Here is an 18,844-nt window from a genome sequence, read left to right on the forward strand (position 1 = left end):
TCTCATTCCTTCCATGAATAGTATCCAAAGATATATTGTTCTCCTATTTTGTGCCTTTGGGGATGATTTTAATCCTTATTAACCATCCTTGGTATTGAATGGTTGCATCTTATTGGGAAGAGACATATCCTTTTATCGATAATTAATTAATCTTTCTTTATGAAATTGATGTCTGTTGTGAACAGAGGCTTTGGTTTTTACATTAAAAGAATGACAAATTATATGAAATGTCATAATAATGTAGCTAGAGCAAATATTTTTATTTTGTACCCACTTTGAATTGTTTCCAGCATTGCAATATTAAATGATGCTTATTGGAGAAAACGTAAATACAACTTACAAAAGAACAATGCATGTAATTTTATGACACAGATGACAAGAGGAAGTTTATAACTTTAGGGTCTGTCTTTAGTTCAGGTTCAAAAATTCATTTGCTTGAGACATTAATGAAATAACTTAATAGACCTTTCGATTCATCCTTGAAAAATGACTCATTTGAGACATATATGAAGCAGCCTCAAGCTTCACAACAGAGGTCCACTGAAACACAGACTTCTTTTGTAAGAATATCAATGGCATTTCTGATTCCATCCTGTAATCCACCCCAGCATAACAAACATAAATGCAATAGATCTTTGACGATCTAACAAATAAATTATAACATTACCACTGCACAGAAATCAATCTCCATAGAATATAGCAGCATTTTTTATAATTTTATGTGTAATACAACAATACAAAGGAAGATTTGTTTCACTTGTGAGAGTACCTCAGAATGAATTTTGACTGCAAGATCAGCTGCACGAGCTCTCATGCCAACACTCATAGCCATGTTTAATGCATCCAGGAGGGCATTTGCAGCTTCCATTATACTATCTTTATGGTTATCTGGGAGAAGATGTTTCTTCTTTAGGGGCGGTGGTGCAACCCCTAACCATCCCATCCTCTCCGCCCAATAGAACTGATCCATTGTGAAAGGGCAGATTATCTGAAAGAGTTTCAGCTAAATACACTTTATCAGACTTATATCCAGTACTGTTTTCTTCAAAGAATTAACTTACACAATGGAAATCCGGATAACAAGGCTAACCAAACATATAAGATGATATTCAGATTAGTAAGAAATTCAGGAGCAATATAATCTAGCGTCTACAGCAATACATCACTAACACTGAACAGCATGACAAGAATGCAAATCTGAAAGGTCTTGAAAGAAATCTTATTAGTTCTAGATGATGCATGGGCTACAACTAAGCTCATACAATTATTTCAATGCATATATATGAATCTTAAAGTTTGGGGGATTAGCCTATTATTATGTCCCTTATAGACCAATTATTGTGGATAGAGGGTCTTCTGAGGCAGAAGCTTGGTTAGTGGAGGTTCTTATCTTCTCCATAATTCTGTATGTCTAAGATTGGACTTTGTTTGGGCTCAATGTTGTATACTTACTATTTATAGTAAGTTTAAGGTTGATTGTGAAGGGCCCTTTCTATTTTTAGTAAGGGAGTTATATGGATAGAGGATGTAATGGTTGATTCTCTGGTTTAGATGGTTCATCAGATTAATGAGTATTTTTGGAGTTATGACATTTTAATAATGAAAAATGTAATACTTTATTAATAATTAATTAGAGGGGCACATCACTAACGCTATTTGACTTTATTATTAAAAGGGATCATTGAATGATTATAAACTTAGTTACTTACGTTCGCGCACCCCCTAGACTAGCCTGGGTACAAACTGGTAACTGGTCCAAGTATAAATTGCTGTTTGGTCCAGCCAGAGTTCAATTTTGGGGATCCCAGTTCAAAATTGGTGCCATCATGGATGGACCTAGGCAAATTGGTCTAGCCCAAATCGAACCGAGGTAGAACTTGGGGACAGACGGCCAACAAGTGACTTTTTTTGCAAATTTTATAAAGTTTTCACATTCTTGACCCTAAAAAGTGTAAGTGAAAGGCTTATGTTGGCTTCTAATTCTCATTTATGGTGTGCATGTAGGTTATTTTAAATCCAATGAAATCAAATGCAATGAACATTAATTCACTGTTCTAACATCCTCAAACACATGCAAAATATTACATGAAGTTATAGTTTCTACAAAAGCAAGAAATCAGACTACAATGTGTGTAAAACAAGTGATAAGAGGCTTAACTAGCTATTCCTTCCTTCTCCAACCTGTGCTTTCAAGTTTGGACTACATATTTATGCATTTACAAGCATTTCCAACTGCTCAACTTACTACCAACTTCCCATAACCACAAATGCAATTTTATCTGACAACATTGCAATTTTTAATCCATTAGTTGAACTTGAAACAATGATACTTGAGCTTTCTGTTATGATTTAATTTTAATGTTTTGAATCTTTGAGGTTGAACTTGAAATATATGATGGTATGATCATGATTCATGACACTATGATTACAAGTTTTAAAGCTTGTGGTGTTTTTGTTGTTTAAATAATATGATTTTATGATACTATGCAATATTCTAATTATAACTCATGCTTCTAGGCTTCACACACATACACATATATATAATTTTTACATGTTTTTGTATGAACAAACTCAAACGAAACTAAACCCCCTTCCAAAATTTTGCTGTACTGGCAAACCGGTTCTTCTAACTCGAATTTCGAATTGAACTCGAATTGGTAACTTAGATTATAAAATCAAATTATAAAGTGCATATGAGGATGTTAGCGAACAGATTGTCCTTCGAGGAAATGCGTGCAAATCCGACCCTGAATGCCCAAGTGAAAGGACAAATTGACACCAACAGTTGGATAGGTTATCATGGATTGATAACCTTCCTCTGAATTTTCATCAGGTACAGCTCCCCGTATGGAATATTCAATGAATTAAATGTGAATGCTTTTACCAGAAAGCATAAAAGGATATCAAACATCTACCCGTAAATACAGCGTAGATGCGAAAACCTATACTACTGCAAGAAATTAAATGGTAAATGACACAAAGTCCATTCACCCTAACATGCTACAAAAGACGGAATCAAGAAACACATTTTCCCTCTTCTTGAGAAAGTGCAGAAATGAAAATACGAAGATATAACAGCATATTTCAGAGAAAACCAAAGCGACACAAAGATCACACTTAGTGGAAAGTAGATTGCTCAAACTCAAAGTTTTGACAAACAATTAACTCTCAAGTCTCCCTCCTCTGAAAGCATAAAAATGCACTTGCTATTACAATCACCATTAAAGAAAGTTGTAACAAATCAAAATTCTCCTATTGCTAACACACAGTTTAGAACAGGAAAATGAAAACTTGCTTTGCCCTCCGCAACTTCACAAGAAAATGAAATAAAATGGGGAAACCTCTCCTCCTTGCTGTAGCACAAAGTCTGCAGTCCTTTGGAAAAAAAAAATGGAACCCCTTTCACTCACTTGTTATTGCCTATTTATCTTTTCTCTGTCAGTTTTGATTCCCCTTCTAGTAACTGTTTCTTGGAAATCTTTATTATTATAAAATCATCTCCGTGGAGACTTTTCAATTTCCTTCCTCCTTGGTTTTTCGATGATAAACTTTATTTAAAGTTTATATTTTACCCCCACCATTCTGATGACTCCTCAACTTTTATCCTCGTAAGATCAAATCATTTTCAGTTACTAAAACTAATTCTTGAAATTGCCTCCTTCCGCTACTAGATTGTCATCGGCTTTTTCTATCTTTATAAGATATTTAAATATCATTCCCCACTAATGATGATATAATGTTTATAAAACATTATAATATCATTTGCTTCTCTCTAATTTTTTATCCATGACACCTGTCACTATGTATCATTGGGCATTCTGGGTTCAATATATCTTTGAAGTCATATATTGCTTAGCCCGTGTCATGGATATACACTCGAATTGCCACAATCAAGTTAAGGGGTGATATGCTCTCTTCACCTACACAACTGCCCTGCAGGCATTCTATCAAGGGTGCACGTAGTTTCAGTTCTGACACAAGGAGCCATGGGCTGAGAGGAGCAGTGAAACATGTACAACCATGCATGATAAACGTTTTCATCATAGTTTGTGTTCACAACATTTTCCTCCAAAACCTTTTCATCACCCCATCCTGATTTTATAAAGTTCTGTCTTCCACGGCTATGACTATTTTGTGTTATATTTTCAACAACCTTTGGTACTTATACGTTGCCGACCCTTGTTATGCACCATTGACAACAGAAGCTCCCAACCAATGCTACCATCTAGATACATAAGATCAAATGCACGATGAAGCTCTGAACTGGCTCGGGGTTTTATATCCTGGGACTGTTGATGTTGTCGAAGGCTACATGCTTGTGTTGGTTGATACTAGATTATGCAAATGGTTGTGCAGCTTTATCACAAACTGATGGAGAGGCATATCTCTTATGAATACACCTGGAACAACGATGAAGCCATAACCATAGTTCAAATATTTAACAAAGTTTCTTCGGGTAACAATTACCAATCCCAGATAAGAACCTATATGTTGTAGCAGCCGAGTGCATGATTATAATCAATCTAAGGTTCTTGATTTTGCTAAATGAGTATCGACCTTTCATCTCCATATATTGGCTTTAAATAATGAAACATCACGTGGCTCTTCATTTATCTTTACTGGAAGGCATTGCACTTTGTCGAATAGTTTATGTCTTGTCTCCTTACTGGCCACAAGCCGTAGACACCAATCATTACGAAGGGAATCTGTGCTTGCAGAATCCTCATAGAGCAAAGGCCCGATGCAGCACTTTCCATATACATTTCTCCCTACCATATGAAGATGTGTTCGATGTTGCAGTTATTCATTTTGATACTTCGGAGCCAAACTTTGCATCAGGTCACCCTTTATTGATACTCTTTATCTCAAATGTGAAATCAACTTTTCTATCTTCACAACATTACTATTGGCGACAACTTTCACACATGTAATAAGCAGTTATTGTATGTCATCCTGTAGTCTGTTAAGTTCTAGAGCTTGTATTTTCATAAACACCAATCAGAATTTCCTGACCAATCGTGGTTCACATTAATAGCTTCAATATCACAAGCATTCATGCTATCAAAAACAACGTATGATCCCTCTAATCTGAAGCCGAGATTGATTAAAAGGCTTCAAGAGAAGATGAAGGTTTTAGAGAATATGTCCCTCGAACCAAGATTTAGTATGATATACATGAGCATCACCTCAATCAAGCAGATCAGTCTCCTCGAGTTGGATTGATTTGTTTTAATGCATAGACAAATGATAGCTTTTGATTTGTCTCAAATCTTAACCATGATTCCATGTTCAATATGTGTGTGGACTTTTAACTAATCTTCTTTCACATCTAAAATTCACAAATTGACTGTGCTCGAGTCTACATTTAGACTCTGGATCTAAGCTTGATTCTAAAACTGAGCCGCTATTCTCATTAATCTAGATCTCAAAACCTGACAAGCTGGAGCTCCAGATTTGAACTGTGCAAAATACACCACTTCAATCTTATTTCAAGCTGAGAATTTGAGAGAGAATCACTATGCTGTAAGACAATCTACTCTGAACCATTTATGACGGATATCCTGAGATATATGTCTGCTTCTTCAATCACTCTGCACAGGATCATTGAACTTGAAGGCATTGAACCTGAAACTTGTTTCCGCATCTGCATATTGAAATTTTTGAACCACTTTACATTTTTAAACCACTGAACTGATCTCCATCTTGACCTATACCTTTGCACTTTCTCGAAACTGTTGAATTGGCGGAACTTGAGCTTAAATGACAAAATTTTGAACTTGTTGAACTGAACCTGTGGAATGAACAATTGAACCACTTCGAACTACTTTGAACCGTCGAACTACTTTGAACTACTTCGAACTTCAGTTCGAAGTTGTTCAAAGAGGTTCAACCTCTGAAATTGAAAGTTTAAAAACTGAGACCACCTTGAGTACTAACAGGGGCTCTAACTGCGGGACTGATTTTGATGCGAAATCAGAGAACTCCAACAATCTCTGGGAAAGAACAGTGCCTTATCCATTGGGCAAATAGAGTCAGCAAGAGAAGACCAGGAGCTGCTTGCAGAGAGGGCGGAGGGGAGCAGGGCAAAACCAGCAAACTCAAACCAACCACAAACCAAAACTACCAGCAAGCCTGAAGCTTGCACATTATTCCAACTACACTATGCACCACAAAACTTATTTACAAAATATATAAAAAGGTAGGAAGAGAACCTACCATGAGAACCAGAAGAAAGGAAAGGGATCATGCAAATCCATTTACCGGCTGGGAGAAGTAGCATCCTTTCCGGAGCAGCAAGTCATGTCTCATTGGAACAGCTCCAAACCATAGTGTGCTGACGACTCTTTCAATGCCAAACTTCAAACTAACTGCGTGCATGCATATGCTGATCCAACCTTCTTTTCCGAACAGCCACAATTCATCATAGTATTCTCCTTCACCTAAAAATGGATCCTTCATGCTAGCAAAATTTGATTCCACCTCAACCTGAAAAACATGATATGAAAAATCCTCACCAAAAGATGATATGCAATCCTCAAGAACATTGTCATGCAGATTGAACTCCAGTGTATGGTCATGATCATCTCGCAGCCATAATGATGCCTCCTTCAACTTAGGATCAATCCTTGGATATATGTTTTCTCTATTTCTTTCAAGGAACCAGCTATCATCAAACAGGCCATGAATTCTATTCTTTTCTCTTCCCAAAATGTCATCAAACTTTTCAGCATTTCTTCCACAATCCCAATCAGTAACACTATGCATAGATGGATGAAGAGGAAAGATATCAAGAAATGTTTCATTCTGAAACTGATAAAAACAGGTACCTGAGATATTATTGAAGTACCCCGGATTGAGTGATGACAAAAATGTGTTTATGACCTCCTCTTCTTCATCAAGAATTGCATTCTTTAACGCATATGCCAAATCACTGCTAGATTGAAGGTCAGCTTCATATTTTTGTATCTCAACAAGAAATTCAGCAAAGGTGTCTTCATCTAGAGGTATCTTTTTCTTGTCTCTATGAAAGAATGAGTCACCATCAAAAGGACTATTCTGAGAGAAATCTTTCGGCTGAAGATATAACAAGAATTTGACAATGGTTTCTTCTTGCTGATCAAGTGACATTCCTTTCCATGCTTCAGCTGGGCAGTTTTCAAACTAATTATTAATTTCAGTATCTTTATCATGGAAAAGAAACTTCTCTTCATGCACTTTCACCTTGTCATAGTTACATATTTCATCATCAAATGGAAAAAATCTTTGCAAGGACTCGTCACTGGTTTGCAAGCACAAGGAATCATCTTCATTCTTTATAATGATAGGAAGTTCATTTTCAGATTGTATGTTATTTTGGATTCTTTCATCAAGAAGACTTTTCAAAGAAAGATGATCAATATCAAAGGTGAAAGATTGAAAATCTGGAGGCAAGTTGTCTAGTTCCTCATCAATAGGAACTTCTGAAATAGGGAGACTATCAACATAGTTAAAATTGAAACTCTCAAGATGTGGAGAAAAAGATTTGAATATACCTCCATTAAAATCAGCATCATCTACAGGGCTTGCTGCTGCAAAATCTTCAGAAGGAAAAGTTTCGAGGACATGATCTCTTCCAGCATTCTCATTCAAAGAGCCAATGTTTTCACGATTTCTCATGACATTAAAAGATTCATTTACAGGTAAAGCATCACTAGACAACATTCCAACAGAATCATGAAGCAAAGAACGATCACCGTGTTCTTTTACCGGAAAACTTTCTACATGGGATGAAGAAAAATCTTGAGGTAAGATTTTATCATTATTGCTTACCCTTGTTCCACATATATTTTCATCTGTTGAAACTGGATCAACATGAGGCTGGAGTAACTCTGGCTGTACTTCTTGATCACTCATGACAAGGAGATTGAGATACATGGGTGAGACTGAAATAACGGGAGGTCCATCATCATTTTCTTTCAAATGCTCCTTTAACCGAGCCACTTCTTCGAGGTTTTGCAAGTGTTTCAGCTTATGAAATCTTCCGCAAAGGCCTTTCCATAGCAGCGAAGAACTTGCATCATCTTCAAAACTCAGAGTTTTCTGGATACCTTTGGAAATACTTTTTCTGAAACTGTCCATAAAATCATGTAAGACTTTATCATCAATTTGACAAAGCTCTAAGAGAGAAGGATCTGGCCTTTGTTTTCTCATGACTTCCATGTCCGGCATGATCTTCGCATAGAGTCGCCAATCTCCTGCACACGGAGATAATTATAAAACTGAGGAAGCAAATGTTACACACTTAAATCTTCACTTCAAAAGTCCCCAGCAGAGTCGCCAAAAATCTGTTAGTGAACAGATTGTCCTTGTAGGAAATGCGTGCAAATCCGACCCTGAATGCCCAAGTGAAAGGACAAATTGACACCAACAGTTGGATAGGTTATCATGGATTGATAACCTTCCTCTGAATTTTCATCGAGTACAGCTCCCGTATGGAATATTCAATGAATTAAATGTGAATGCTTTTACCAGAAAGCATAAAAGGATATCGAACATCTACCCGTAAATACAGCGTAGATGCGAAAACCTATACTACTGCAAGAAATTAAATGGTAAATGACACAGTCCATTCACCCTAACATGCTACAAAAGACGGAATCAAGAAACACATTTTCCCTCTTCTTGAGAAAGTGCAGAAATGAAAATACGAAGATATAGTAGCATATTTCAGAGAAAACCAAAGCGACACAAAGATCACACTTAGTGGAAAGTAGATTGCTCAAACTCAAAGTTTTGACAAACAATTAACTCTCAAGTCGCCCTCCTCTGAAAGCATAAAAATGCACTTGCTATTACAATCACCATTAAAGAAAGTTGTAACAAATCAAAATTCTCCTATTGCTAACACACAGTTTAGAACAGGAAAATGAAAACTTGCTTTGCCCTCCGCAACTTCACAAGAAAATGAAATAAAATGGGGAAACCTCTCCTCCCTGCTATAGCACAAAGTCTGCAGTCCTTTGGAAAGAAAAAATGGAACCCCTTTCACTCACTTGTTGTTGCCTATTTATCTTTTCTCTATCAGTTTTGATTCCCCTTTTGGTAACTGTTTCTTGGAAATCTTTATTATTATAAAATCATCTCCGTGGAGACTTTTCAATTTCCTTCCTCCTTGGTTTTCGATGATAAACTTTATTTAAAGTTTATATTTTACCCCCACCATTCTGATGACTCCTCAACTTTTATCCTCGTAAGATCAAATCATTTTTAGTTACTAAAACTAATTCTTGAAATTGCCTCCTTCCGTTGCTAGATTGTCATCGGCTTTTTCTATCTTTATAAGATATTTAAATATCATTCCCCACTAATGATGATATAATGTTTATAAAACATTATAATATCATTTGCTTCTCTCTAATTTTTTATCCATGACACCTATCACTATGTATCATTGGGCATTCTGGGTTCAATATATGTTTGAAGTCATATACTGCTCAGCCCGTGTCATGGATATACACTCAAATTGCCACAATCAAGTTAAGGGGTGATATGCTCTCTTCACCTACACAACTGCCCTGCAGGCATTCTATCAAGGGTGCACGTAGTTTCAGTTCTGACACAAGGAGCCAGGGCTGAGAGGAGCAGTGAAACATGTACAACCATGCATGATAAACGTTTTCATCATAGTTTGTGTTCACAACATTTTCCTCCAAAACCTTTTCATCACCCCATCCTGATTTTATAAAGTTCTGTCTTCCACGGCTATGACTATTTTGTGTTATATTTTCAACAACCTTTGGTACTTATACGTGCCAACCCCTGTTATGCACCATTGACAACAGAGGCTCCCAGCCAATGCTACCATCTAGATACATAAGATCAAATGCACGATGAAGCTCTGAACTGGCTCGAGGTTTTATATCCTGGGACTGTTGATGTTGTCGAAGGCTACATGCTTGTGTTGGTTGATACTAGATTATGCAAATGGTTTTGCAGCTTTATCACAAACTGATGGAGAGGCATATCTCTTATGAATACACCTGGAACAACGATGAAGCCATAACCATAGTTCAAATATTTAACAAAGTTTCTTCGGGTAACAATTACCAATCCCAGATAAGAACCTATATGTTGTAGCAGCCGAGTGCATGATTATAATCAATCTAAGGTTCTTGATTTCGCTGGATAAGTATCGACCTTTCATCTCCATATATTGGCTTTAAATAATGAAACATCACATGGCTCTTCATTTATCTTTACTGGAAGGCATTGCACTTTGTCGAATAGTTTATGTCTTGTCTCCTTACTGGCCACAAGCCGTAGACACCAATCATTATGAAGGGAATCTGTGCTTGCAGAATCTTCATAGAGCAAAGGCTCGATGCAACACTTTCCATATACATTTCTCCCTACCATATGAAGATGTGTTCGATGTTGCAGTTATTCATTTTGATACTTCGGAGCCAAACTTTGCATCGGGTCACCCTTTATTGATACTCTTTATCTCAAATGTGAAATCAACTTTTCTATCTTCACAACATTACTACTGGCGACAACTTTCACACATGTAATAAGCAGTTATTGTATGTCATCCTGTAGTCTGTTAAGTTCTAGAGCTTGTATTTTCATAAACACCAATCAGAATTTCTTGACCAATCGTGGTCCACATTAATAGCTTCAACATCACAAGCATTCATGCTATCAAAAGCAACGTTTGATCCCTCTAATTTGAAGCCGAGATTGATTAAAAGGCTTCAAGAGAAGATGAAGGTTTTAGAGAATATGTCCCTCGAGCCAAGATTTAGTATGATATACATGAGCATCACCTCAATCAAGCAGATCAGTCTCCTTGAGTTGGATTGATTTGTTTTAATGCATAGACAAATGATAGCTTTTGATTTTTCTCAAATTTTAACCATGATTCCATGTTCAATATGTGTGTGGACTTTTAACTAATCTTCTTTCACATCTAAAATTCACAAATTGATTGTGCTCGAGTCTACATTTAGACTCTGGATCTAAGCTTGATTTTAAAACTGAGCCGCTATTCTCATTAATCTGGATCTCAAAACCTGACAAGCTGGAGCTCCAGATTTGAACTGTGCAAAATACACCACTTCAATCTTATTTCAAGCTGAGAATTTGAGAGAGAATCACTATGCTGTAAGACAATCTACTCTGAACCATTTATGACGGATATCCTGAGATATATGTCTGCTTCTTCAATCACTCTGCATTGGATCATTGAACTTGAAGGCATTGAACCTGAAACTTGTTTCCGCATCTGCATATTGAAATTTTTGAACCACTTTACATTTTTAAACCACTGAACTGATCTCCATCTTGACTTATACCTTTGCACTTTCTCGAAACTGTTGAATTGGCGGAACCTGAGCTTAAATGACAAAATTTTGAACTTGTTGAACTGAACCTGTGGAATGAACAATTGAACCACTTCGAACTACTTTGAACCGTCGAACTACTTTGAACTACTTCGAACTTCAGTTCGAAGTGGTTCAAAGAGGTTCAACTTCTGAAACTGAAAGTTTAAAAATTGAGACCACCTTGGGTACTAACAGAGGAATAATGTAGAGTGCCAATTTAAAGGGAAACATAGGTATAGTAATTTTGTTGTGTACCAAATGGAGGGAGATGGAATAAATTATTATACTTCAAACTTTGCAACAAAAGTGCATTTCCCCTTTAAATTATGTAGAGAGTGAACCTAAAGCTTCTAACCAATTTGCCTTGAAGGTTATATATGCATTCAATGCAAAAATTAGTTCATTCTTGATGCATTTGATATTTTGTAGATTTTGGTGATGAAGTTTGGAACCAAGGGCCCGTTTGGCTGTGGGAATAGGAATTTATTATTCTCGATCCATTTGGTTCGCCCAGAATTTGATGGGGAAAATGTTTTTTCACTGTTTGGTTCTACAAAATTTGAATTAGAAGTGAAATTTAAATTAGAAATCACCTGAACAGTTGGACAGATGGTGGGCGATTTGGTTATGGCACGCTGGCTTTATACAGTGCACAATTTTTTCGCTTTTCTAGCCATTGGTGAAGGTAATCTAAGTGAAAAATGAGTATTTTAGAGAATGAACAGAAAAATTTCTCCACAGAAAATAAAAAGCATTTCAAATCAAATTAGTATTTTTCTCTTAAAAAGAATGTCATATTAAGCATGCACTGTTAAACTCTTGCAGATTTTTTATCTGAATCTCCCACTTTGTTTCATTTTACTCATCTTGCATCTTTTCTGGTTTGTATCTCCTTATTTGTAATAAATTTTGGTTACTCATCTTGGTGTCTTGCTTTTCTACATCCCTTCATTTTAGTAAATATTTAAACACTTGAATCAATTAAAAAAATTGAGGTCTGCCGCTCAAGAAACCAGAAGAGTCCAAAAGGAAGCATCAGAGTTGAATAGAAAATAATCTATCTTCCCAATAATTTAGAGGAATCTCCAGTGTACAAGAATTCCAAATTTGGAGATTCATATGAGCGAAGAAATGACTGTTGCTTAGCAGGGGAGGAAGAACAAGGGAAACTGTCCAACTCTGTCATCCCCTCCAATGCCTTCACCATGATTGACATTGCTGGTCTGCTCATAAAGTTGACAATACACAGATTTCACTCCTGTGGCATACAAATCAGCAACACATGGAATGGCAAGTCTTCCCTGATCACAGAGCCTATTTTAATCGCATAGGTTAGTCCACAAAATCCTTTAAGCAGATCTCAAATTTTAATCAAATAGTCAAAAGCAAAATGTGAATTGGAATTGCAATTCCTATAACATCTATTTTGGTAGAATTGCAAATTCTCATTTTGGGGCCAAAATAGAAATACAAATTCCAATTCCCATTCTGAATTGGCGCACCCAAACTGAGAATTAAAATATTTAGGAATTTGTTGATTCCTATTCCAGTTCAATTCCCACAAACAAATGGACCCCAAGGGTTTTGAATCTTAAGAACTGAGAATTCTTTCAGATATTCATACACTTTGAATTGGTGAAACACCCAACACATTGTGCAAGGGCTTTGGCTTCATCCACAGGCCAAGATTTTTATCATTGTTTGCAGAGATAAATAACTAGCAGCCCCATTTCATTTCAGCAACATCTCCGAGGGCAGAAAATTAAATTGATTGTAGATTGCAGCATGTAGTGAAGGGCTGTGTATGAGGTTTCAAGTTGCCAAAAGAAGCAGTAACAGTCCTTTTAGAAGCAGTGTTTTTAATTAGAGGGCTGCAACTTATTTTGAAGAGAGTTCAACAATTGTTTAAATTCAGATTTACAGGTTCATTGTTTAAATTGAAAAATTTGTTCATGCATATAAATTTGGTATTGTAAATGTTTCTTTGGGAAATAAGGAATAAGCTTTTCTTGTGAAGAGTTGCAGCAGTTGATTGTATGGAAATTTTCATTGAAATGCCTTTCTTGTAGCTATTCATTTTCAGCATATAATAAATTACTAATATACATGCCAAGTGTTTGTGAAAATGCACATCGGCTGTAGGTGCATATTTTACATAGAAATCATACGTATGCATTCAAAAACACAAAAAGGATTGCATTTGAAATTTAGTTCTTTGCCTAGATATCTTAGTAATCATTTGAAAGCATTTAAACTTCATTTGAAAGAATTCCAAGCAAGCAAAAATAATCTGAAGATAAAATACAACAAAATAGAGCTTGCATGCGAAGTGTTTGATAAAATGTAAAACATCTGAAAAGTAAGGCAATTTGGTGTTTGCTATAGTTAGAACCAGAAGGCATTCTTATAGTGATATCAAAGTGGTTTCCTACCATCATGTTTTGGGGGTAATCATAGAGCACACATGTTAATTTTTCAGTGACCAACACTCTTGCAGTTGTTTCAATTATGGAAAAATCCAGGGAATCAATTAGACATGGAAACCAATAGAATAGCATGATTATTTCTAGGAAGCAGTAAAATGCCATAATGAAAAACTTCGAGAAGATTAAGCAAAATAAAAAAGGATGGATGAATTTTTTAGAACCCAACAACCATAAAACGTTTGCCATAGTACATGACATCCATGTTTAAGGGATCTACATCACAAAACAAAACAGAAGAGAAACAAGAGGTCTCTACAAGTGGGACATCTAGAAATCTTTACAATGAATTTTTGGTAGCTAGTGACCTACGTATAGTTGATCCCATGAATATTAAAAATTAGACTTCCATTAAGGAAGAAGTGGAAAACTGCAGTTCTGATTTTTATGACAGCAGTCCCTTGTTTGAGCATAATGATGATGTTGATGACTGATGACAGGCCAATGTGAAAAATGTAGTGGGTGTCTACTTGACTCACAAGATGGGAGTGTCATTTTTGAGGATTGCATGGAAAGTACAAGCATTAATAATTTTGATTTTCGTGATAGGGGTGAGTTATGTTTGCATCTGCATGAGATAGCACAGGTTTTATAGGCGGATGATGTTGGTACTTGTGATTTGGGTACTCATGATGTTATTTATGATTATAATTCATGCTTCAACAAGTCTGATTTGAAAGAATTTTTTGGTTGGTTATAGGTCCCAAGATCCTGACTAGCAAGGACTTCCAAATACCTGGGAAGTGGGAGTGTGCAAGGAGACTACTGTAGCAACAACTTCTCCCCTATCAGATGAGCCACTTGTTGAGGTGCTTAGCACCAGTACCTTGGTTGTTGATGTATGCATAGATGATAGCACACATGATGTTATTTGTCATGAGGTGAGCGATGCTGATACAATTTCATATCATAGTGTGGACTGTGTGTTAAAGAGCTTATATGGGTGTCAGGGTCTTTGGAGACATCATTTGATCGGGCAAATAAAGGTGAGTGATAGTTGAATTGCTATAGCAAATGAGCACTACAATGTTGTCTATCAAATGTTAGGCATATGTAGTTGAGGTACTCGTGTTAAATGGGCACGACAATAGTAATCTTTCCTTTGTAGAGATCCATTTACTACAAGAAGTTGTCAGGATAATGAAACATAATTACTTACAGATTGCATCTAATAGAGACTACCTTCTCAAGTGGGGGTGCACTTGTTACGATGCATTCATGGGAAAGGAAGAGGACACAAATGAACTCACTCATGAGCTTGAAGTTACTATAGGGAAATGGGAGAGCACCCAACTAGCTCTTCAGGAGTCGCAGTCACAGTTAGATGAAGTTACCATAAAGTTGAGTCGAGTACAATTTTCACTAGCTACAAATTTGTTCAAATTCCTACAATGGTAGTTGGTAATGTATTGATATCCAAGGGTTGCAGTGAGGATGTGGCTACATCCATCATAGAGTCGGGTGCAATAGTTTTAGATGAGATGAGTACTTTGGTTGAGAATTCCAGAGAGCATCTTGTTGTATTAGGTTCTCTAGTAGCCAACGGTTGTCAAATGATGTAAGACAAGTTATTGAGAGCCCTTCTGTGACAATAGTGAATTCTCCAGATAGTTGTGTTGGTAGACAATATTACTCCATCTTCATAGAGGGATGGTACAATGTCATTTGGTTGGGAGTATGACTCTCATGTTGATTTGTTTCCCTATCTTAGAAGCAAATCTGTTACACCATCTAATCTAGCAGATGGTGGAAGACAGTTGCTTGTGCCACAATATCAAAGGGATCAACTGTGAATTGTAGGAAAACGGGTTGATTCTACCACAATTAATTTCTACTACACAAACACATTTACTAAGTGCCTGCTTAATAGTCCAAAGTTTTAGGAGGTTTCCTTTAGAGTTACCGAGGCTACTCTCATGCGAGGTCTCACGGTTTTCGTTGTTTAGAGGGAGTGATTGTAGAAACTTTGACTACAATGCTTACTCACAAAGATATTGTGGTTGGGTTTGTAGAGGGTTACCAAAGACCCTGCCCAATCAACTATCTAGGGTTAGAGATTGGAGCCTTCCTCTGATGCTCGTGTTGTTAGTGATGAGACTTTGATAGAGAATGAAGCCTTTTATTGTAATTACATAATGAGGAGTGTTCACTATTTTTATTTTAATGTGGATGGGCTCTAGGATCATAGCATCATTTATGGGATAGGTATACATCATCATTAGTTGGTGAAGCTAGTAGCTCCAAGTTGGTGGGAGACTACATGCAAAGTCAATGTATATGTGGCAGTTCAACAAAGGGTGGACATCGTGGTTGTGATACAAACACCCTTGGGAGTTCTTACCTTTGTAGTATAGTTGGATTTCACACCCATGGGGAATTGGTAATGTGTAAAGGGAGATTTGATCTATCAAATGTTTTCCCACACCCCTACCTCCTTGCGACGGATGAATGTGAGACTTATCTTTATTGGGATCCAAGTGATGAAAGGAGTAACATGCAAGTTGGATGGGTCCCATTGGGATGCTCCACCATCTAAAGCATGGTGACATTGTGATCAAAATAGTGCAATAGAAGTTTGAGGTGGTTGTTGGCAGGCTTCTCTTTTGCATATGGGATCTAGGTATTTTTTGTTGGACATTCTCCAATGTGTTGCGAGATCCTTCGTGTGCATCACGGTTCCTAGTTGGGTTCATTGGGGGGAGGGGTATTGTAGTGGGTAAATGATCTGGATTACTTGTGTTTCACCTTTGATTCTCATGTACATGTTTTGTTTCAGATGCACAATTCAGTGCGTAGAGATTGGATACATGGATTGTTTTTTTTTTTGTGCAATTGTGGTCATTCTTCTACTCCATAGAGTTCCATGGATGACAATGTTTTGGGGGACAGGGACATGTTTCTTGTACAGATATGGTTCAAGCCAAATTTCAGGAGACAACTATTGAAAAATGGGGGAAATTTTATATAGAGAGAGAGAATTCAAATATGTATATCATACAATTGATTTAGTACAATGAATTCATAGCAAATTACCAAGATTCAAACACTTTCATAATTTCATTGTAAAAATATGGCATGTAACAAACGAATTGTCTAAACAAAAAAGATAGAGCTATATTCTAAATTAAGAACAGATATGAAAACAATACTTCAACTAATTTACCGAAGTGAACATCTTTAATTCCATTTCATGTGAAACTAACTGAATTAACATTCAACTGAAATAACAACCAACTGAAATAACTGATTTCCATCATAATTACAAAAGGAACTTAAATCATTAACATTAATTCTATGATATTCGATATTCACAAGAAAAAGTAAAGGATGGTAGAAGAACATACAAAATCTAACTGGAAAGTAGCCTTGACTTCCGGATAAAAGGAGAAGCATTAGCTTAGGCTTAACCTCCCAACCGCAGACCATATCAATCCCCACACAATCTTTTAATAAAAAAGGCCCTCCCTATCCCGGGGCTAGGCTTGGGGCAGTATTAGTCCAACCATCTGAGCATTACCGGTGTTCAGAATGTCCGCTCAATAATAGATGGAGATGTCTGATTAACTAGTGCCACTGACATCATGTGATCTATAGAAGGCAAGCATGCCTTTAATGACCTTGGCCAAAGTTTTGGATGGGTTTCTAATACCCGATCACCACCGCTCGACTTGACAAAAGGGTAATTAAATGGACATGCATGAGCTATTGAATAACTCTTTAAAAGTAATAAAATTATCATATCAATTCTGATTCCTATTTCTTGTTCTTGCAGAACTTTATTTCCACCTCTTTACCCTCTTTCTGGGTTAACCAACCGAGTGAGTCCTAGGTGTCTATTCATAGAGGATATCAATTCATTTGCTGAAACTCAGCTGATGGAAATAATATTTCAGTACTAGCACAAAACAGTCCTTAAGACTCAAGGACTTCTCTTAAGAAAACTTCAGAGGATTATAATTTGAATTTGAAAGACAAGTTGTTTCGAAGAGGAAATCATAGCATGACATATGTATTTGGTTCAAACTTAACATGGTGAGATAACTTGGTGTGCTTGATCAAATGAGCTACTTGATAGAGTTAGTTTACATCACAGCCAAGCATTGTTATTTGAAAATCCTTGAAACTACTTTTGTATCTATACTTTCGAATGCAATACATATACCAAAATAAAGATTAGGAAAACTAATCACATAACCTGATCAATGAAAGAATGGATCTTTGATTAACTCTGAATGACCGGCTCTCGGAAGTCTGATTTTCAAATGCGGATTTCAGATTTTGAAGACCATTTAATATCAGGAACAGTAGCTCAGATTCTCTCCAATATCAGCAGCAAGAAATAAGGAAAGAAAAAAGAAGAGGGAACGGAAATAGAATTATAGTATTGGTGCTTTCTCTTAGACATACCCTCGAGCATAAATCAAATAGGAATAATATAGAAGGCTCAAAATAGAAGTCACGGCTCTTGGTAGCAGTTACAAAAAAAGATAATCGGCTTCTTGGTTCACCGATTTAAAAAAGAAGATGCCAAGTGTACTCCTTGTCTCTTATAGAGACTTATAATTATGAGAAAAAGAATTTGAAGGTCTCCTTATTAAAAGAAATAATTTATATTTTTATACATACATACATATATGTATTTGCACATTTATATGTTATTTTCGAATGGCGTCATCATATTATTATTGTGTCTAAGGTTATACCTATTAGGATATGCATATCTATATATGTGCATAATTGAGAGATTATTTTATCTTCATATCCTCTCAATGTATATGCATATATATATGTATGTATGTATGTATGTATGTATGTATATGTACACGTATGTTAATAGAGATGAGCTTGAATGATTTAATACTATGGTGGCACCATGCTTTTTATACTTATGTGCACACACACACACACACACACACACACACATATATATATAATGAAATGATTGGAATGCCAACATAAACCATTTAAAGGTACGTATTTTGATTATGTTTAAATGCT

The 18,844-nt window shown here is 36.3% G+C and overlaps 1 protein-coding gene across 2 annotated transcripts in view; it reads right to left on the reverse strand.

Annotated features, from left to right (window-relative positions):
* Nucleotides 1–254: 254 nt before the first annotated feature.
* LOC149569688 (UDP-Glycosyltransferase superfamily protein) overlaps nt 255–18,844 on the reverse strand; it is a 207,298-nt gene continuing 188,708 nt past the window's right edge. The window contains exons 14-15 of one of the 2 annotated variants that reach the window (XM_089822412.1): nt 770–988; nt 255–592 (exon numbers count right to left, since the gene is read on the reverse strand). In XM_089822412.1, the coding sequence (XP_089678538.1) occupies nt 518–592; nt 770–988 (294 nt within the window). In that variant the 3' untranslated portion in view covers nt 255–517. Of the gene's footprint in view, nt 593–769; nt 1,004–18,844 lie in introns of both variants that reach the window. The other variant, XM_089822411.1, reaches the window with a different exon arrangement.

This window comes from Cupressus sempervirens, chromosome 3 (genome assembly GCF_028749045.1).
Source record: "Cupressus sempervirens isolate cs-2001-9-10 chromosome 3, ASM2874904v1, whole genome shotgun sequence".
NCBI classification, from domain to species: Eukaryota; Viridiplantae; Streptophyta; class Pinopsida; order Cupressales; family Cupressaceae; genus Cupressus; species Cupressus sempervirens.